Source organism: Mastigoproctus giganteus, chromosome 4 (assembly GCF_048544385.1).
Source record: "Mastigoproctus giganteus isolate SK-2022 chromosome 4, ASM4854438v1, whole genome shotgun sequence".
Taxonomy (NCBI): Eukaryota; Metazoa; Arthropoda; class Arachnida; order Uropygi; family Thelyphonidae; genus Mastigoproctus; species Mastigoproctus giganteus.
The window spans coordinates 208,343,850-208,367,402 of NC_143578.1; the positions used below are offsets into that span (position 1 = coordinate 208,343,850).

The 23,553-nt window shown below is 36.0% G+C and overlaps 1 protein-coding gene across 1 annotated transcript in view; it reads right to left on the reverse strand.

Annotated features, from left to right (window-relative positions):
* Positions 1 to 23,553, reverse strand: part of LOC150087354 (calcium load-activated calcium channel) — a 147,766-nt gene that overhangs the window by 58,560 nt on the left and 65,653 nt on the right. Inside the window, exon 4 of the mRNA XM_090372017.1 lies at positions 3,693 to 3,739. Coding sequence (XP_090228143.1) covers positions 3,693 to 3,739 — 47 coding nt within the window. The remainder of the gene's footprint in view (positions 1 to 3,692; positions 3,740 to 23,553) is intronic.

A 23,553-nucleotide genomic window follows, 5' to 3' on the forward strand; every position in this document is an offset into this window, starting at 1 on the left:
TGAAAATTACCGAATAGGGTTGAACCTGAAACTTAAATAGTGATTATTTGTCTTCGCGCATGCAGGTCCATGCATCAGAGATCAAATATGGCCGCCGAACATTAACAGAATTCTCTTATAATTTAATTTCTACGGTTTCTGCAATTAATAGTCGCATATAATATGTTGAACATTAAGTATTTTGGCCTCATTAAATAAAAAAGTATGTTTTTCATTAATGGCATGAAAGGCTAATTCTGATGCTGCTGAATGAAAAGCACAAACTGAGGCTTCATGTTGATTTACATGAATATTCAGAGAAAACTGCGTCGAACCTTGGTAAGACGAGTCGCAATCACTGCAAGAAATGTTGTATACCAGATCATTAATTTGTGTTGCGAACACAGAAAGAACCGAGCGATTGTTCAGTATAGTGTGTAATTTCCGTATTGGCCTGGCCACAATTTTAAATTCACTATTTTTAAAGAATCTATTAAGCTGTTTGTGCCACTGTTCAACATATGGGACAGAAATTAAGTATTTTTTGATATTACTATTCTTGGTTGGTGTAGTATTTTGTATTCTATCCTTAGTCTGTACCCTAATTTGGTTTATTGTGGCAAGGGAATAATAACCCCTGTTTAAGAACCTGCTAGTTAATATTTGTATTTCTGAGCACAAAGCAGATTCCGTCGTTGAATATTTATAGGCATTTAGAAATTGATTAAAGATAATCGATCTTTTGTAGGTGAATGGGTGATAGCTATTATAATGTAGAAGCTTACAGGTGTTTGTAGGTTTTCAATAGATGCTAAATTGGATTTTATTCGAGTCCCGAGTAAGCGTGAAATTTAGAAAGTTTAATGACTTTGTATCCGTATCCTCCCTTTCCAATGTAAATTTGAGTCTAGAATGAATATTATTAAACGAATGTAAAATGTCTTGGATAGTACTATTATCAGTAATAACTAGAACATCGTCTAAATACCTCCCATATTATGTGATACGGGGTCGAAAAGGTGTCAAATGTATATGCTCAATTGTTGAGAGATAGATCTCTGACATTAAGCCGCTCAGGCTCAAACATATTTGGCAATCGAAAAATTTGTTTGTACACCTTGTCTCGAAAGGTGATATAGTTGGCCTCAACTAACAGTTTAATTAAGTGAAAAATTTCCTTAATAGGTAGCTTCGTATAATTAATCTGTTATTTAACATATCCCAAATAATATCTAATGTGTATTTAATGTTTACATTCGTATATAACATGGTAACATCTAGTGAGAATAAATTGTCATTGTCGCCAAGTCTACAGTCTTAAAGATTATTAAATAATGTATCATAGTTCTTAATCCCAAATTTTTTTTTTTTTTTTTTTTGTTAGTTGTTGGCACATCAGCTTCTGTGGCCATAATGCACCTCCCAATGTTTTTGCATTTTTCTCTGATCCAAGCCAGAGGTGGGATTCGAAGATGCAACCTTTGGGTTGCCAGGCAGGCACTTTACCCACCTATTTGGCTAGCCTGTCGGCTCCCAAATTGTATTACCTGTCTAAAGGGTTTTATAATGCTATATACATGTGTGGTAAAGGATGAAAATGCCGAGTTCCTGTAGGAAACAATAGCTCGAATAGGAAATCCAGTCTTGTGTAATTTTACCTGACCGAAAAGTGCAGGAATATTGTATGTTCTGGCCTTCGATTCCTTTAACTGGGCTATAGTAATGTAGTCATTTTTTCGATACATGGTTAATGTTTTATTGTATTGATTGACCAAATTGGTAAACAGTGCCGGGTCTACTTCAAGATAAGCGGAGGTATCTGAAACAACTGAATCTAACTTATTAATATAATCAGGTTTATCTAGTATTACCACTGTATCTCCTTTATCTGCACTCTGTATAATAATGTCCTTATTTCCCCAGAAGTTCTCGTAAAGCTGTACTGTCGTGTGTATTCAATTTAGGAAGTCACGTTTCTTTTATGTTATTCATTACTTGGTTAACTTGTTGAATAAATAAATATTTTTGCAGAACATTATGAAGTCCAAATTCAATATCAATTACACATTGTTTTTTAGGTAGTTTTCGAGGTGGTAAATTAAAATTTAGTCTTTTGGATAAAAGTGAAATCTGGTCTTGAGATAGCATACACGAGGAAGGATTTGTAACCTGTTCATATGTCAGTTCGCTGAATAATGGGCGAGGGGGGTGTTCGTGAACCATCTGATGTATTCTGTGGTAGTACATTGTGTGTCTGTGTGTGGGGGGGGGGTTGTCACCCAACTCGTATGTACTTGGTCGCAAGCCCGCGACAATGTGTTAGAATTCACACGAACGTATCTTGACCTATCCGATAATGTTTGCAATTTATTAACGTGTCTGTTTTTTTTTTTTTTTTTTTTTTTTATTTCTGAGGCCTGTGCTTCCCGTTGCAAATCTATGGAGGTCTTCAATATAGACCAATTGGTCGATATTGAAGACTATATCGGATGTAGATAAGGTAGATAATTATGTAGATAAGCTTCCTAACCTGGGAAAAGCATTTTTGTTTATTTGAATATCAAGATTTTAAGGCAAGTTTAACAATATTACACAATGTGGCCAGTGTTAGTTGTTTTATGCCTGAAATTTTTTGATATAAATTAACCCTGGCAAACTTCGGAACAATGTTGTTTTGAAGGTAATATTTTAGAAAAGAAATATGGTAACTTTGGGCCAAGTATCTTACTGTTGATTTAATGTAATTTTGCACCAAGACATTCAAAAAATCCCCCATAATTAGGTGTATCGATAGGTTACACCTGGAGAGACAGGAAGTGAATGATTTAGTCAAGAGTTTTAAAAATGAATTAGATAGTATGAATCAGAGCTGTAGTACTCAATACGCTCTACGTATTGAGTATTACAGCTCTGATTCACACACTATACTGAACAATTGCTCGGTTCTTTCTGCGCTCGCAACACAAATTAATGATCTGTTATACAACATTTCTTGCGGTGATTGTGATTTGTCTTACCAAGGTTCGATGCGATTTTCTCTGAATATTCATGTGAATCAACATGAAGCCTCAGTTCATGCCTCTCGTTCAGCAGCGTCAGAATTAGCCTTTCATGCCATTAACGAAAACACTTTTTTATTTAACGAGGCCAAAATACTGAATATTCAGCATAATTATACGCGACTATGAATTGCAGAAACCGTAGAAATTAAATTACATGAGAATTCTGTTAATGTTCAGTGTCCATATTTGATCTCCGATGGGTGGACCTTTACGTGCATGCGCGAAGACAAATAATCACTATTTAAGTTTCAGGTTCAACCATATTCGGTAACTTTCATTCCTGTGATCATGACATAAGGTTGAAAAGCGTTGTCAGCTTCAGGAATGAAAATCGTTTTGAATATTTTCATTAGATTCTTTTTAATTGCTTTAAATTGGTTTTTAATTATTTATTTTTTACTCTAATGCAAGTTTTCGATTTTTTCATTTTAATTTCTGGAGAGTCATACGGAAGTGTTCTACGTACTATATTGAGGTAAACTCCTCTTATTATTTTACTTAAATCTAATGCAAAAATTTAAGCGGGTACATAGAGAATAATCAAGTGGAATGTTATTTAACTGCCTTTATTTACTAGTTATTTAAATACTAACCTAAATGGAAATTCTAACAATGAATTTTCAAATATCATATTACATTGACTGTACTTACTAAAGACAAATCTCTATTGTTATTCTTAAGCTTCTCTTCCTCTCTTTCTAAAAATAATTAAAAGAAATAAATATAAAACATTCACTTCAGAACTACACTGTTATAGCAAAAAGCCATATTTTCTACTGTAAATAATAAAATTCAGTAATTAGCTTTAAATTAGCAGGAAATTAGCTTTTGCTAATTTCCTGCTAAAGTAAAGTACTGATTTATTACTGCTTAAAGAAAAAAATTTTATTTTATCAACTGGTCAGTGGAATATAGCTATGGTGATTTACAGCTGATCAGGTACACCCTTTCATGACAACGGTCTTCCTCTCTGGCCGACCCGGCCAGAGAGGAATATATATATATATATATATATATATATATATATATATATATATATATATATATATATATATAAAATATAGAAAATTAATAAATAACTTATGTAAAGTAAACTAAACAAGAACTAATCAATGCCATTTATACATATCTAGATAGAACATTACATCAGTCTTATTATATATTTTTTGTATAGTTTAAGTACAATTAGTAAAATAGGTAAGATATATTTCATATAGGATAAGCTGGTAGCTACTTAACCCTATAATAGCCATAACTGGTCCACCAGGCCAAACCTAGTAAAGGATGATCATTAGTCAAAGTAAAAATAAAACAATTAATAAACATAATAATAATATATATCAAGTCAATTATAGGTAATAGGACACATTGAAAGGGACTTTATCGAGGGCTAACTCTTTCAATATGTCCCCCTACAATTAACCCGGTAATCAGTTTCTGATATCATCTGCCTGTTTAACACGGTAAAAAGGTAATTTATGCGATAAATGGATAAGTATAATTAAAGTTAGAAAATAATTTTGTTGTTAACAGGCTGGATGACTTTAGCCCAACCGATAGCTAAGACAGCAAAAGCATATATTAAGGAAGAAGAGTAATAAATAAGAACCAATATCCTTCACAATTAATATCATATTAATAAGTACAAAAGGAGCAAAAGCTAAAAAAGGAGAACGGATTCAAGGTTTAAGAATAGCAATAGTACCTCAATCCCCCTCGAATTACTCTAATAGTTCATGAGGTAAGAAAAATAGAGTATGATAGTAAAAAGTTAAAAGTAAAAGGAAAGCTATAATGCAAATGTACGTCGGATTTTACCAGGAGCGTAACTTCCTGTCCCTTATAGAAAGAAATCCTGGTATATCATAAGTATAATGAAGCAAAATAGGATAATAAAATGTATTTTATGGAAAAGAAGCGGACGGTGGAAAGGCTAATTCCTACAAGCTTAAATCGTGGTAAAACGTTATGTTAAGAATAACAAACTAGTTAGGCAAAATCAAACTTTCAAAGCAAAAATCAAAAGAAGTTTGATATTTCATATAGGATAAGCTACCAGCTTATCCTATATGAAATATATCTTACCTATTTTACTAATTGTACTTAAATTATACAAAAAAAAAAAAAAAAAAATATATATAAACAAGAAACAAGCTTGTTGTTGTTGTTTTTTTTGGTTTTTAGGAGCATTAGCAACTAAGGCCATATTGCTCCAGGAATATGCGGTGGTCATTCCCTGACCTTTCCGCATCTGGTGGTGACGGGCTCGAACCCCGGTCTATCAATAAGCAACCGCTACGCACTGCTGCTCCTTCCCATTTGGCTACGGAGGCACCAAGAAACAAGCAAACAGTTTAAAAATGGCATTCTATATAGAAAATTAAAATGCAAACTTTTGGCAACTGAAAAAATTATTAAAGTAAATTGATCTACTGCCTGGGAAGCCTCTGTAGCCGAGTGGTCGGCAACAAGAGTGCAACAGCACACGCTCCTTGAGTAGGCCAAGGTTCAAGCCCATGACTGTTAAATACGGTCGAGATGCCAACCCGCACTGAACCAGTGTAGCAGATTATGGTCCATTTCCCTCAACACAAATTGTTGAGGAGGTTTCCATTCTGAAGTGGATTGATAATGGCTGCAGTTTTTATCTACTGCCTGACTGTTTAGTATGCCATTTTGAGCCAAATAAACAATACAAGCAAAGCTCTCAAAGGGGTCAATTTGAATATATCACACATTATCTCTCTGCTTTCAAAATTAATCAAAAACTTTAACAACTGCAGAATAGAGGATATATACAAATGTCTTCTAGATGATGCAAAAAAGTTGGCAATTGAAATGAACCTGAATTTGGGCAACAAGAATTCACCACAAAAAATTGTTTGATAATGAATCTGAAATGAAGTTGGAAGGATAGAGGAGAAAAATTTTAGGATCCACTTTGTCACCATATTAGACAGTGCAATCCAGTCAGTGAAAGATAGGCTTGAGTGTAAAGCACAATGTTTAATTCTAATTTCTATATAATTTGAATTATGCTACAAAAATGAGGATTGACAAGCAGTGCAACAATTTCATGAATTTAGAAATTCTGCCTACATATGGTGATCACAACATCTCCAGCATTAATTTATACAAAGAATTAAATTAATTACAAAAACATTTCTATGGCATTCATTCTCCACTTAAATTTAGCAGTTAATGTGCACAAACAATTTAATGGCATCATTGGCAAATCTTTTTGGAGCAGGAGAATTCTTGAAAAATTGCCAGTATCAGTGACTATTGCAGACTGGACCTTTTCAAAGATGGAAGTTAATCATAACTTATCTCCATTCCATGATGACACAAGAATAGCTGGATGGACTGGCAATTTTATCAACTGAAACATGCCACTGACAAGGATTTAAACATGGACGAAATGATGCCAAGACTCGTAGCTATTAAGGCAGGGAAAAAAATTGACATTTGAAGACAAAACCTTGAGTACGTAATAATTAATGCTATTTATTTTTTAGAGTTAAATTAATTTAACTCTATATTAAATTAATGTAATTTAATATAGTTTAATTTAACTTTATATTAAATTAACGTAATTTAATATAATAAATTACATTAATTTATATAATTTATTATATTAAGTTAATATTAACTTAAGTTAAATTAATTATATTTTTTATTTTAAGATTTTAATAAAATGAACTGAATGAAATAAATAAAATTAGATATAGAAAAATTTATATTTTACTTTTGAGCTGAAAACCCCTTTTCACTTTATATGAATGGGATTGGGTGCAAGCACCAAAGTAAAGTTGGCTTAGGCACTACAATCCTTTGAGCTGGCTCTGAACACCAGGTATGGCTTAGTTAAACTGATTTATATTTTCCTGATATTTGAAGCTTAGGATATACTACTGTAGATTATTAGCCGCCACACTATATTCAAGTTGATTTTTTCAACCATGAGTTTAATTTCTTTAGAAAATGGTAAAGTCTTCAACAAAGCAAAATTTCGTATTTAATTGTGATAGTTGGAATGCAGAAGAATGCACAGCATGTATTCAAGAACATGTTTGATTATGAAAAGGATGGGTAGTGAAGTTATTAATGCATGCTAATGGCATTAACCACAGTGAATGCTTTTGTCGTATATAAAGCTGCTAAAGAAGCAGTGTACCTACAGAAATCAAGCTGTGTATATATGCATGTGTATGTGTGCACCAGAGCCGTGCAAAGGGCAAAGCAAACGAGGCTCTTGCCTCACGTGAAAAGCTGAAAGGGGCATCAAAAGAAAGATTAAATAATTGCCAATGTTGCCATCATTAACAGTAGGGGGCGATTTTTCATTCTTGCTTCAGGTGCTAAAATGGCACAGCACGGCCCTGGTGCGCACACATGCATATATACATGCATTCAGGGAAGTAATCATAGAAGCTACTAAGCTTTTCATACCAACAGAGATATTGTTCACGGTTTAGAACTAAATGGATGTCAGATGAGACTAGTGGCAGAGAATAAAAATGAATGAGATGATTATAAATTAGCAGGTGACATGGAAATCTACAAAAAATGCTAGTCTGCAATCATGTCACTAAGGGAGTAAAGTTAAGCTAGGGAAGATTATGAGAAATCCTTGGCTAAGAATTCAAAGTTGGTTGGCTGGTTAAGGGTTTTTTGGAGCAAAAGTACTTTTTTTTTCAAGTCATATCTTTTTTTTTTTTTTTTTTTTGGTATGTGTGTCCATACGAATCTGTGTAATTTCAGTTTTCTTATTATCTTGATATGGTTTTACTTATTAAGGTATTCTCTTTTTACGTTGTTGTTTGTATGGTATTTATAACATATGATCAAGATTAATTGACTTTGTAAAATTAAAGATGTCGGTAACACTACTATAACTCGGGAGGTCTGAAAAAGTGATAGCAGACTGTGACTGGTAGAGAGTTGCAAAAGATTTTCGTTTCTCATTTTCATATTCAAGGAAATCAACAAGTATGCATTAAACTATTTTGACTGAGTCACAAATTTGGCACCTTGGAGTTTCTTCTGCTCAAAGAAGATAAGAATGCATGATATGTCCTATTCTTAGTCTAGCTAAAACTACCTCTTAATTTTCTTAATCTTCAAGACCATTTTTCAATTTTTGGTTTTATCTGCCATAATTTGTTTGAATTTTTGGTTTTGTCAAATCTGTTGCTAGGTAGTTCAGCAGGCCCTTTGAATAACTGGCCTGTAGTATGTGCATGTAGTAAGAAATGTGGTGGTTTTTGCTACTTTGTCTGCATCTTCATTTCCATTTATTCCTGCATGCCCTGGAATCCAGTAAACTGTATGCCTGGTTTCTTTTTAATGAGGTTTATTACAATCTGAAGGGATTTGTTGGAAAATTGGATGGGTATAAGTGGTTGTGCCCAGCAGTGCTTGTAAAATGCTCATGGAATCTGTATATATCAATCCTTTCTGACGTATAATTTTGAAGTGGTTCAGTACCAAGAACATCACTTCTAATTCCCTGCACTCTTTTGGTAGTTTGTACAATAACGTTACATCTGGGAAAACTGCTGCAGAACCTACTGAAGTTCCTGATTTCAATCCATTTGCATATATTGGAACATAACTGCAAAATTGTTTAATGTATTGCATGTAGATGCTGAAAATTAGCCTTGGGCAAGGGTGTTTTACCCCAATATCATAATGATCGTTTGCACAGTAGAGGTTGCAATTGCCACAGTGAAAGCTTTTGGCATTTTTGCAACATCTAGATTAAAATAATGTTTCTATTAGATCTTTGAGTCTAATGCCTAATGGTTGATTTATCTGTCTGTGATTTCAAATGATGTCTTCCAATTGGGGGTTAAACAACATTCCCCAGACAGGGTGCTTAGGTAAGGATCTTATCTCATAAGCATAATTTAGCTCTACTTACTGTCGTCTGAGGCTTGGTGGTTTCTGCATAAAGACTATATATGGGCAAACTGTGAAACACACCTGTTGTCATACACAATGCACTATGATGGACTAGGTCTAGCCATTTTAAATTCAGTAAACCCTCGATTTAACAGACCCCGATATAACAGATTTTGGATTTAATGGAAATGGCAAATAATAATACAGTAATATACACATTAATCTCGACCATATTTTTTTTTAGGTTATACAAAGCTTCAGTGTTATTATTAATTAAAAATGAATAATTCAGGAATAATTATTAATATAAACAAATTCAGGAAATTATTTTTTTATTCTTTCTGAAAACATGTTCAAATAGCTGTTTTGTCTCCCTCAAGCTATCGTGAGGTCAGGTTGTATATAGAGTGTTTCTGTGATTTCTGAATTGACTTTATTTATTAAATAATTTCGCAATCCTTAAAATTTAAAATGGCATCAAGCGATAGAGGAGTTAAAAGAATGTCTGTGAACTTAAATGTGGTACAGAAATTAGAGCTAATTTAACACAGTAGCAAGTGTAAAAAAACAAACTGTTTCTGATATCCATAAATCAAAGGTCAAATTGCAACATTTTATATTTACAACAGAATATTACATATTCTTTATTATAATTTAATAATTTTATATTATACAGTACTGTATATTGTATTAAAGCTATTTATTTTACATTAAGAACAATAAAAAAATGTCCCCCCCCAGGTTACATTCGATTTAACAAACTTTCGGCATTAACGGACACCCCCTTCTCCCCTATTAATCCGTTAAATTGAGGGTTTACTGCACACTCTTTCATGCTGAGTTGTAGACTGGTGATCCATAATTCAATTTAGACCTTGTTAGTGCTTTATACAAGATGTGCAAGGTTTACTGTCCACTCCCCCATGATGTTACTGACAGCACTTTGAATATGTTGTCAATCAATTTGGCCCTGGAGAAAATGTGCAGGGATCATGGGGTAGAATTTTTTTCATGATGGTCTGTGCTTGTTAACAGGAGCGACTGCTTTTACAGGGATCGGATACACTTAAATAGAAAGGGTGAAAGAATGTTTCCTGATGCTGTTGAGGCAGTGTTAGGCGAGTTGGAAAACTGATAGCATGGGAGGATTCACACACTAAAAGCTTAACAGTAGCCACAGACAGAGATGAAAGTGATTCTTGCATTGCTTCTATTAGAATGAGTAGCAGCCTGGAAAGCAAGGTGCTGGGAATTTCAGGGACTGGGGGGAAGTCATTATGGAACAAGTAAATATATGGGCTGTGTTAGGATAACTAAGAGTAAAAACAGGCTCATGTATACTTGCATGTACACCAATGCTAGGAGTATAGTAAATAAATTTGATGAATTTGAAGTCCTGGTCAAGATATCAAAGGCTGATATTGTTGGGCTATCAGAGATGTGGTGTCACACAGATATAATCAGTGCAGAATTGGAATTTGGGGAGTACAATGTGTACAGAAAATATAGACAGGATAGCAAGGGAGGAGGGGTTATACTGATACATAAGAAACAAAATCTAAGGAAGTGTATCCAGTTGATAGAGATGGACAGTTCAATGTTCAGTCAGTTTGGTGTAACATATGCACTGGGAAAGATAAAATGAGGGTAGGAGTGTATTATAGGCCTAATGACTCTGATGAGTATAACCAACAATTGTACGGAGAAAGAGAGTGGGCCATTATATCAGAATGTAATGAGGGGCCCATCAGGCTCTCAGCTGCCCACACCAATGCCAGAGCTTGCACTTGGTCATCACGCAACACAGTGGCAACCCCCAAGGTAGAATGTGCTGGTCCCACAGGAACTAGTAGTTGTTGGTGACTCTATTGTCAGGGAAACAGGGAACATGCTTTGTAAAAAGGATAGGTGGAACAGGACCAGGGTATGTCTGCCAGGGGCAAAGGTTGATGACGTTGTAAAGCAGATATCATCTTTTAAGGGCACAAAAGGTGATATAGTTGTACACGTTGGCACTAATGATATTAAGAGTAGGAGACCGGAAGAATTACTTAACAAGTACAGGTCACTATTGAAAAAAAGCCGTGAATTAGGGTTGAATTTGAAAGTGTCTGCAATTCTGCCCAGACACTATAGGAGGGAGTATATGATGAGAGCCTTGTCAATCAATTCGGCCCTGGAAGGATGTGCAAGGCTCAAGGGATTGAATTTTTTTCAGCCTGGTCTGTACTTGTTAACAGAAGAGACTGCTTCTAAAGGGATGGGATACACTTAAATAGAAAGGGTGCAAGAATATTTGTTGATGCTATTGAGACAGTGTTAGGTGGGTCGGAAAACTGCTAGCTTGGAGGGATACAAGGACTAATAGATTAACAGTAGCCACTGGCAGAGGTGAAAGTGATTCTTGCACTGCTTCTATTGGAATGAGCAGAAGCCTGGAAAAACAAGATGCTGGTTGGTTGGTTGATTTTTTTTTATTAGCGCATTAGCAACTAAGGCTATAATGCGCCAAAACCTGGTTATAAAAAGTAAAATTTTCAGTGGCCTAATGGGTTAGGTCACCAAGTCAAAGTATAAAAACAAGTATAAACTGTAAAAGACAAATATCAGTAAACAAGTAACAATAACAAAGTAGATTTTTTAAATATGAGTAAAAAGGTTTACTGATTTAAAAAGCTAGAAATAGCAGACACATGGTCATTGTCAGATAAAATCTGACCGAGTGTATACGGCTCAGCCAGATGATTAAAAGCGGTAAAACGGATTTTGCTAAAATCTGGACAATCAATTAAAATGTGTCTCATGGATAAAATTGTGCCACAGGACTCACACATAGGAGGGTCATCAGCCCTCAGCAAAAAAGAATGAGTCAAATGACTATGTCCTATGCGGGTCCGGGCAAGAACAACTTCCTCCTTACGATTCCTGCACAGACTAGACTGCCACGGTTCAATTACAGGCTTTATATGATATAATTTATTCGCAGTCTGTCTATTCCACGAATCCTGCCATTGGGAGTGTGTCTTCTGGTGTATTATTTGCCTGTAGTCTGTATAGGGGACTGACAGGCAGCGATTATTATTGGGAATTGCTGATTTGGCTGCGGTGTCCGCTAAATCATTTCCCATAATCCCAATGTGGCTGGGAATCCAGCAGAAGGGGATATCATATTCACGTTCATGGAGAAAGTGAATCTTCTGCTGAATGCAAGACAGAACCGGATGAGGATTATATCTCACAGATATTTGTTTGTTTGTTTGTTTGTTATTTGGTTTTTAGGAGCATTAGCAACTAAGGCCATATTGCTCCGGGATATGCGGTGGTCATTCCTTGACCTTTCCGCATACTCCGTATTTGGTGGTGACGGGCTCGAACCCCGGTCTAATCAAGAAGCATATGCTACGCACTGCTGCTCCTTCCCACCTGGCTACGGAGGCGCCCTCTCACAGATATTAAAGCCTGTAACACACTGAGAGAGTCAGAATATAAAACGAACCGTTGGTATTGGCATTTACTAATGTGATCCAAGGCTAACTCTATAGCGTGCAGCTCTGCAGTAAATATGCTGCATTCAGAGGGAATCTGCTCCGATATAGTGCTGTCTGTAAAGACAGCAACAGATCCCACATATGATTCTGACTTCGAACCGTCTGTGTAAACTGGCGCGGTCAGAATGTTCAGTTCGGTGTGCTGAATAAAGCTGCAGGTAGACATATGATGGAGTGTCCGACTTTCCCCAATTTCTAAGCGACAAGTCACATGCTGGAACATGAGCATGCCAGGGTGGAAGGGGTTGCTTTGGTGTTTGGGCAACCTTGTCTACCTTGATATTAAGTTCTTTGAGTAGCTCTTGGAGACGAATGCCAAAAGGACGATTGGCAGTCTTATGGGTGTTGTACAAATTTTCCCATCGTGGCTCAAAAACGAATGGCCACGTAGGATGGTCTGGCAGGGATTTCAGTTTTAAAGCGTACTTTAAAGACAACTGCTTATGTCGAAGCGATAACAGTGGTTCGTTTGATTCGACGTATAAGCTCTGGACAGGAGATGGGCGATATGCTCCAGTAGCGATATGGAGGGCCTGATGATGGACAGGGTGGAAAACAAGATGCAGGATATATCAGAGACTGCTGGAAGTCATTGCGGTACAAGTAAACACATGGGTTGTGTTAGGGTAGCCAGGAAAAAGAACAGGTGCATGTATACATGTGTGTACACCAATGCTAGGAGTTTGGTAAATAAATTTGATGAATTTGAGATATTGCTCAAAGCATCAAAGGCGGATATTGTTGGGATATCAGAGACGTGGTGTCACACAGATATAAGGAATGCAGAACTGGAATTTGGGGCGTACGTCTACAGAAAGGATAGACAGGATAGGAAGGGAGGAGGGGTTATGCTATTAGTTAAGAAACACACAAAATCCAAGGAAGTGAAGCCAGTCGACATCGTTGGACAGTGCAGTGTCGAGTCAGTTTGGGGTGACATAAGCATTGGGAGATCAAAACTGAGAGTAGGAGTGTGCTATAGGCCTAATGATTCTGATGAGTATAATAAGAAATTGTACAGGGAAATAGAGTGGGCCAGTAAATCAGAGAGTCTTAAAATAGGGAATTTTAATTTCCCAGATATTGACTGGAATTTGTGGGTTGGTCACTCACACACTAGCAAGGCTTTTGTGGATTTATTGGATGATTGTTTTCTACATCAGCATGTTTGGAAGGCAACTAGAGGGAGTAATACTCTTGATCTGATTACCAGTAGTGATTCTTCATGCATTAAGAATCTGCAGATAGAGGAACCACTAGGTGGCAGTGATCACAGTGTGCTGAAGTGGGATTTACTCAAAGAGGTAACTACAATCAAGGGTAAAGGGAAGGGTTATTGCTTTCGTAATTGCGACTACGATGGTCTGAGACAGTATTTATATTCTATACAGCAGGACCAACTGATGATGTTATCAACAGCAAATTCAAAATGGGAAGCATTCAAAGAACTTATCTTGGAAGCTACTAGGCTTTAAATACCAACTAAGAAATATTGTTCAAGGTTTAGGCTTAAATGGATGTCGGATGAACTGATGAGACATATGGCAGAGAAGAAAAATGCATGTCATACATATAAATTAACACGTGACACAGAAGCCTATGATAGATATAAGTTGATTTGTAACCAAGTGACAAATGAGGTTAGGCAGGCAAAGGCAGATTATGAGAAATCTTTCGCAAAGGATGTAAAGAAAAACAGCAAAGAGTTCTTTACTTATGTAAACTCTAGAAGGAAGGGGATGAATCAGATTGGTCCACTTGATATCGATGGTTCAACTGTTGATGATCCTGCTCAGGTAGCTAACAAACTAAATGAATATTTTGCATCAACATTCACACATGAGGAGTTATTCAGTGAGTGGAATGCCAGAGGTGTATTCAACTCTGGCAGTAAGCTAGATAATCTTGTAATAACTGAGAGTAAAGTGGAGGAGAAATTGTTGAAGATAAACACAAGAAAGGCACCTGGGGTGGATGGGATCTATCCAGTTATATTAAAGGAGGCACCAAAGGAAGTAAGCAAACTCTTAGCCATAATTATGAGAGCTTCCTTGCACTCAGGGGAGGTACCCATAGACTGGAGATGTGCAAATGTGACCCCAATTCACAAAGGAGGATCAAAGGCTGACACAAGTAATTATAGACCTGTGAGTTTAACTTCTGTTCCCAGAAAAATAATAGAGGCACTGGTTAAAGAAGCACTGCAGGATCATCTAGACAAGACTCCAGTTATAGCTCGGACACAGCATGGTTTTGTTAAGGGGAAGTCTTGCCTGACCAATTTGATTGGATACTATGATGCAGTCAGAAAAGAACTGGATGCAGGGAATAACTTTGATATTATATACTTGGATCTTAGAAAGGCTTTTATACTGTTGCACATGGAAGACTGCTGCATAAATTGGAGCAGTGTGGCATTGGAGGCAAATTGATGCTATGGATAAAGGGGTGGTTGAGGGGGAGAAGACAGAGAGTGGTAATCAATGGACACTGCTCATCGTGGACTAATGTTATTAGCAGAGTCCCTCAGGGTTCAGTGTTTGGTCCATTATTGTTTTCTGTATTTATAAATAATATTGATGATTGTATATTAAGGTTAATGTCCAAGTTTGCAGACGATAAAAAGGTTGGCAGGGTTGTTAAGGACACTACTGACACTATGCTGCTGCAACAGGATCTGCAAAGTTTGAGCAGATGGGCTGAGAGGTGGCAAATGAAGTTTAACATTGACAAATGTAAAGTACAACATATGGGAAACAGCAACCCCAGACCAACGTATTAACTCTGTGGTACTACACTGACAGTGGAAGAGAAGGAAAAGGACCTGGGGGTAATTGTGCAAGCAGATATGAAGTTCTCTGAGCAGTGCAGACGGGGTGCAAGAGTAGCTCATGGTGTCTTATCAATGATATACAGGAATTTTTCTAGCAGGGATAAGGAGGTGGTTATTCCCTTGTATATTGTGTGGCAATGGTCAGGCCACACCTTGAGTACTGTATACAAGTCTGGAGCCCTCATTTAAAGAAGGATGTTGTTTGTTGTTTGTTATTTGGTTTTTAGGAGCATTAGGAACTAAGGCCATATTGCTCCAGGAATATGCGGTGGTCATTCCCTGACCTTTCCGCATCCTCCGTATTTGGTGGTGATGGGCTCGAACCCCGGTCTAATCAAGAAGCATGTGTTACGCACTGCTGCTCCTTCCCACCTGGCTACGGAGGCGCCTAAAGAAGGATGTAGAGCTGCTGGAACGAGTACAGAGTGAATGGAACAAAGGGTTGCTCTTACCAAGAAAGGCTTAAGTTTCACAAATTACAGTGTCTGGAAAATAGGCACCGGTGAGGTAATCTGATAGAGGTGTATCAAGCCTTGAATGGTTTGAGCATGCTCAATGCTGATGGAATTCTGCCTCTTGCTCAGAATAATCACCTGAGAAGGCATAAATTCAAATTGAGGAAAGACAGATGTAGGATCAATTAACCACAAACTCTTAAACTACCTAGAAACCTTCCGTCTGATCAACGATCGCCAGTATGGATTCCGTCAGTGTCGATCCACTAGTGATATTCTGGCTTATGTTACCCATTTATGGACTAATTCAATGGAAAGGTTCGGTGAAACACAAGTAGTTGCTCTTGACATCTCAAAGGCTTTTGATCATGTTTGGCATAAAGGTCTTCTAAACAAGCTTCCATCTTATGGTTTCCCAACTGCTTTTAGTAATTGGCTATCCAGTTTTCTCTCTGATCGCTCACTGAGGGTGATGGTAGATGGCTCTCTGTCTTCTAACTTCTCCACTAATGCCGGTTTAGCCCACGGTTCAGTTCTTTCCCCCACTCTTTTCCTCTTGTATATTAATGACCTTCTTCCATTGACTGGAAATCCTATCCATAGTTTTGCCGATGATAGCACATTGCCTTCCACACTCCATTTTGAGAAACCTTGTCCTGCTCAATCAGCTTCAACTTCTTGAAAATCTGCTACCAATTCCTTAAATGCCGATCTTCTGGTAATTCTCCAGTGGGGCAAAGACAACTTAGTTGATTTCAACCCTTCTAAAACTCAATCTTGTCTTATATCTCGCAAAGAAGGATTCTTCTGCTCCTATGCTTATCTTTAGTGACACTCCGATTTCTAGGCAAAATGATATATCTGTTTTGGGGATTCGGAGATTATAAGCTATATAATCGGAGATTCGGAGATTATAAGATATATCTCTTTTGGGGATTCGGAGATTATAAGCTTGTGCCAAGAGAGATTATAAGTCTCTCTTGTGCCAAGAGAGACTTATAATCTCTCTTGGCACAACCACATTACAAATATTGCTTCCTCTGCATCTAAAAAAAACTTGGTTTTCTCTTTCACTCTAGGCGTTACTTTTCTTCCAAACAGCTGCTCACTCTGTATAAATTGCAAATCCGCCCTACCATGGAATATTGTTCTCACACCTCGGGTGGTGCACCCAAAACCTCTCTCAGGCTTCTTGATTCCATTCAAGAGAGGGCAGTTAGGTTAATTAATGATTCATCTCTAACAGAGTCTCTCCACTCACTTTCTTATAGACGTACTGTTGCTGCTGCATGCCTCTTCTACAGATACTTCCATGGGCACTGTTCTTCTGAATTGGCTTCTATAATTCCCGCTCTCTCTTTCAAAACAGTCCGAACAGATGCCGCCACTAGCCAACATCCATTTACTGTCCAACTTCAAACCCACAGAACCAACTTTTCATCTTCCTCATTTATTCATTCAACTGCCGTTTTCTGGAACAACCTTCCTTCATACGTATTTCCTGAAAATTACAATCTACATAGGTTCTAATACCTCTTGTGTTTAGGGTTCACATAAAAAAAAAAAAAAAAAAAAAAGGATAGATGTGCGGAAATTTGCTTTTAGCCAGCAGGTAGTTGGCTGGTGGAACAGACTTCCATCCCTTGTTGTGGATGTTGATAGCCTAAATAAACTTAAGGCTTAGCTGGACAGGTATTTCGAACAAACGGAGGGGTGAAGTGGAAGTTTTTTTTTTTTTTTTGGCTGATGCTGTATAAGCTTGCTTTCTTGCATCATATGCCTCTACTAATGCTAATGTTGTGACATTTCATACAATTCTATTCACATCTTATATGTTCAAAGAAGTTCAGTTTCCTATCTAAGTTTAATTTTAGAAACTTAACACTTGAATTAACAAAAGATAATTTGGTTATTTAACATAAGCTCAAGGTCTGTGTGCAGATTTCATTTTAGGCAGAAGTGCACACATACTGTTTTTTTTGTTGATATCCTAAATCCGTTTCTTCAAGCCCATTGATCTATTTTGTTGTTTACACATTGTAATATCCTATTCCAAAACAATATCCAGCTAATCAAAGAAAAAGAAAAGAATATTTCTATTGTTCTCATGTTCTGTGATTTGCTGGATATGCTAAAGTCATCTACATATAGTGCATGTGACAATGTGGGTGGGAGTTCGTTTGTAACAATGTAGAAATTAAGAGGGTAGAAATTAAGACTCAGCCTTCAGAAATTCCTTTTGGTTGTATGTTTTTGAAAAGGATGTTTTTATTCAGACTTGGTAAGTTGTATTCTTCATGAAGTTTTTTTTTTTGAATACAAATAAATGTCCTTGTAATCTGCATGATGTCACAGTGTCATATGCTTTTTCAGTATTGATACAGGTGAAACCCATTATAACACGATACTTGGAGTCTAAAGATTCATATCATGATATAAGCGGGATCACGTTAGAAACTTCTAGCCATTTTTTGGCATTCAAACTTCATAAGTACTATCAATTTTGCTTGTCTCTTTTTTTGCACGATAATTGCAATACTATGTCTAGAAGAATCATGCAAAGAATAATAACAGAAATAATATGCAATTGTGTTATTTCAATCTTTTATTGATGCACTGTACAATAAAGTATTTTAAAAACCATTACCAGAACCATACACAGGCAGTTCCCGCTTTACGAGCTTTCACTTTGAGTTCCCGGGTTTATGAGTTTTTTTTCTCAAATATCAAGTATCAACAAAATCGAAAATATGAACATTAATTGCAAAAAATGAACGTTAAACATTCATAAATACTGCATTTCAAACCATGCATGTAGCTATACAATACAGTGTACCCCGCTTTTTGATATTAATCTGTGCCAGAGACACCATCGTATCATGAAAATATAATGATGTGAATCCAATGACACATTGTTTTTTTTGGTTATTCGTTTCAAGACCTCAGAAGTTGAAATTTTCGCTATATAACTAAGCTATTTATCTCTATAAAATTACATTTTTGTAATGAAAATTGTATTAGTTACCAATTCAAATCATTAAAATGCACAACACTTTCATCATTATCATATGTTCTGTTATAAGAATCAATTTTGAATGCCTTTGTGATATTTTTCAACAACACATTTTTGCAGGTCAACTACCATAAAATAATAAAAACAATTTTCTACTTTCCAGTTTATTAGGCTTTTCTGTTAGTGCAATCTATCATAAACGGGTAGTAAACTCGATGTTATTGCATTTGTGAAAATACCGATAGCTGGAATTGTGTGTGTTTTTACGTTATTATGGTGAAATATGTTTCCCCTTCACTGAAATCTTCAATTATATAAAAAACAAATAAATTTTCAGAATTATTTCTTCATTCCTTTATTTCAAGATTGATTTTCGCATCACTTTGTGCCTGAAGTAAAACAATATTGGGAAGATAAAAATATTCCTTTTTGGGGGATTTTAGATAAAATTCACCTGGCCACCCACCATTTCTGCAACATTACCACCCTAATGTTAAAATAAATTTTTTGACGCCAAATGCAACACCACTTTTTCAGCCAATGAACAGTGTGTTATTTAAATGTTTAAAGAGCATTATCTTCGAAAGACATTTGACATGCAAATTAATGCAATGGATAAGGAGGGAGGTCCAACTGTTAAAGAATTTTGGAAAGAATTTCATATTTTAGATGCAATTAAAACAATACAATGAACCTGGAACAAAATTACAGAGAACTTGAAGGGTGTTTGGAATAAACTGTGTCATCAGTTTATTGATAATTTTGAAGGATTTCAAGAACCAGCAGAGATCGTACAAAATGAAACAGAAGCAGATTGCTAACCAATTGCAGCTTGATGTTTCTTCAGTTGATGTCACTGATCTGTTTCAAGCACACAATGGAGAGCTCACAAATGAAGACCTCTTTGAAATAGCAAAATATGAAGCTGAGGAAGAAGAAAATTTAACAGCTGAAACTCCTGTTTGTTTCTTTACTCTCAAGGGGCTAGATGAAGCTTTTCAATACAGAGAAAAAGCAACTGAGATTGTCAGATTCAAGTTTGGAGCATACTAGGAAAGTTACAACTGATTTAAAAAATGCTTATACATGCTATCATGAAATTTATAAAGAAAAGAGGAGACTATCTTGGAAACAAACACCACTTGACACATTTCTGAAGACGACTCCTTGTACCTACAACAAACCAATAACGAGTGCCAAGACAACAGACCAACAATGAGTGATCACCGAGTGTGCATTTAGTCGACGATGATGAAGAATAAACATTCTTTAACATTTGTAAGTCAAAAATAATTTCTTTATTATTATAATTTGCTTGATTTTACAAGCTATGTTTTTATTTCTTTGGATAAATCAATCATTGTTTAATCATAAACTAATTTCACTGTTGAGAGCGTAACCCTGATTTTAACATTACGTCTGTGGGAAAAAAATTTCTGCTTTATAAGTGCACACAAGGAACAAATTAACTTGTAAAGTCAGGAACTACCTGTATTTAACAATATTGATGTTGTTAAATATACATAAACATGATAAACACCCACCTTTTGTCATAAAAACAAATCAAAACTCACAAAAACTTCTTTTTCACATAGTTGTATTGAGTGTTACATTTGTGTTTTTAAATCAACAAACGGTTGAAAATTCGGGAGGAAAAGGAAAACAATGTACTCCTTGTTCTTTCAAACTAGGTAGACATTAGCAAACAAACTTTTACACATTTTAGTCGTTACTTTCAAGTCTTTCATATTTAAAAAAAAAAAAACTATATCAAGGGTTAACTGTTTCATTGCATCTCTGTTTCTTTTTAACTGTAAAATTGAAAGGGAATCTATCTTTTCTGTTTCAAGGAATTTAAGTCCAATTTGCAAATCAACGAGTGCCTCTACGATACAAGTCAATAAGTAAAGTTGCAAGCCGTCTATTATTGTTCTTCGTGGAAATCAAAGGATAATGTAATATCGCGGATTTGCATCAAACTGAAAATATCGCCACATGTTCACAAGGAATCCAAAACACTGATATTATGATTGGTTTGGATATTTTTCTGGTGCATCAGCTTCTATGACTATAATGTGACTGATGATATTATGACTAAAAATACGTTTCAACTGAAGAAAAAAGGGAGCCACACTTGCCTTGCGTTATAAGCGGAACTGCATTCTAATGAATTGCGTTTTAACGGGTTTCATACTGATTCTAGAGGTTCTGATCTGATAAAGGTGCTTCTTATATTTGATTAAATTTTCACTAGGTGATCAAGGTAGATCTAGAATGTCTAAATCCATAATTTCTCCTTGCTAAACCAGTTAGTATTATCCATAAAAGAAAAAGAAGCCTGGGACTTCTGTTGCACCAGCCAAAAAAAAAAAAAAAAGAAACAGAGAAAAAGTACATAAGAAAATAAATTATGCACTTCCCTCCTCACATAAGTAACTATCCAGTTGACCTTTGAATTTATTCGAACTGTCAGCCTCAACTACCAGTAATCAATAACTTGCTGGCTAAAAGAAAACTTCCTACAATCTAGTTTAAATCTCTTCCTCTGTAATTTAGATTTATGGCCCCTAGTTCTGGAATTCCTTATAACAGTGAAAATTTTGCCTTCATTCATTTTACTAACCCCTCTCAGAGCCTTATAAACCTCAGTCAGGTCCCCTCTAAGGTGCCTGGTTGCCAAACCCTGTAGCCCACAAAGTCTTTCCTCATATGATTGCCCTTTTGCTGAACTCACAATGCAAGTTGCCTGTCTTTGGACCCTTTCAAGAAGCTCAATGTCTTTTTTCAGATGAAATCTCCACACTTGGACACAATATTCTAAACGTGGTCTTACAACTGCCTTATACAGCACGATTACAACTTCCCTATCTTCACAGGATAAATCATTGACAGGACACCATGGGCTTTCCTGGCCACCTGTTTACACTGCTTAGTAAACTTCATATCTGCCCATATAACTTCCAGATCCCTTTCTTCCTCTACTGTTTTTAATTCAAACTCTACCAAGTGTATAAGTTACTTTGGAGTTGCTATTCCTCAAGTATAAGACCTTGTATTTTGCTGCATTAAAACACAGCTGCCACTTTTCTAATTATTCTTGCAGCCTGTTCAAGTCATCCTGAAGGAGTGCTGCTTGGCACTTATTATTAATGACTCTCCCAATCTTTACGTCACCTGCAAATTTTGACATCATGTCCCATATCCCTTCATCGATGTCGTTTATGAAAATCAGAAACAACAGTGGTTCAAGGACTGATCCTTGTGGCCTCTCCACATCTCACATTACACCAGTGTGGAGAATATCCATTAATCACAATCCTCTGCCTTGTGCCCTGCGATGTATCTTAGAATTCTTCCGGTAATCCCAACATGTTGCAATTTGCACAAGAATTTCTCATGAGGGACTGAGTCAAATGCCTTGCTAAAATTTAAATAAACTATGTCGAAATTGTTTAAATAAACTATGTCGAAATAGCTTATCATGTTAGTTAAACATGATTATCCCTTAACAAAACTATTTTGTGTGTCCTTCAGAACACCATTTCTATCTAAATGTCCCTGGATTACACTCTTAATCCTAAGATTTTTCATACCACTAAAGTCAGACTAACTGGCCTGTAATTACTGACTCCATTCTTAGAGCAGCCTTTATATATTGGCAATACGTTGGCACTTCTGCAATTCAAAGGAATCTCTCCCAAGTCCAAAGATGCTTTCATAATAAACTTTAATAGTTCAATACACTTCAACAGTTCAGTCAGTGCTTTCTCATACTGAACTTTGACCTCCCTAAATTTAAAAGGTGTTTGCTTCTAAGTACCATACTAGTCTCCGTCAAACCATTTTTTATAACTTTCCCTTATATAGCTAGTAAGTGCATTTATTGATAGCTTTTTGGGCTATACATATCTTTTCAAGGTTTTGGAAAATCAAGGACTGCCACATGTTGCTTCTTTTCTGAGTATCGGTTTTCTAGAAATATGCAGTTACAGGACAAGAAGGGTTTTCTACTTCTTTTCTATTTAGATGTTTGGGCATGTCATAATATACTTTATCTGATCTAGTAGCACTTGGTTTTGTCTGTGCTAGTGCTTCACACAGTTCACATATTGCAAAAGGTTGATTGTATAGTTCTCCTTGCCTTAATTTTTGTCTGAATGTGGATTCACAGCTAACTGATCTGGTGGAATTGTAATTGATGTATTTACCATCTTTTCCTTCTTCTGAGTAAGTATTTACTTACTTAGCAATATGCTAAGTAAATACCTAGCTTGTGGTGAAAAAGATTTATTTATAGCTATGGAGATCTCAGTTTGTATCTCAATTACGTTATATTTATTTATTTGCTATTTGAGAATAGGATGGTTTGTTTAATGTGTGAGCCTGGGTCCTTTTTCTTACTTCCTGGAATGTTATGTTGTTCTCTATCTTATACTTTTGTATTGTTTATTCTTGTTGCCATTTATCACACATTCTTGCTTCGGCTGGACATTCTAATCTACAGTTTGGATAAGTTGGTGTGGAAGCATTGCAATCATTACTGTCATGTTCTTTGGATCCGTATTTTGTGCATATAGGTCCACCTCTGCATATTGTCTGTGAGTGACCATATTACTGACATATAAGTGGTTAGGTATTTATCTCCTGACTTGACAATTCAAATAACCTGCTTTAATTGTCTTTGGGCTATACAATTTTACCTTCTCTCCTTGGTAAAATTCTCTTGACATTTGTCACTCCTTGATCTTTAAGTTCT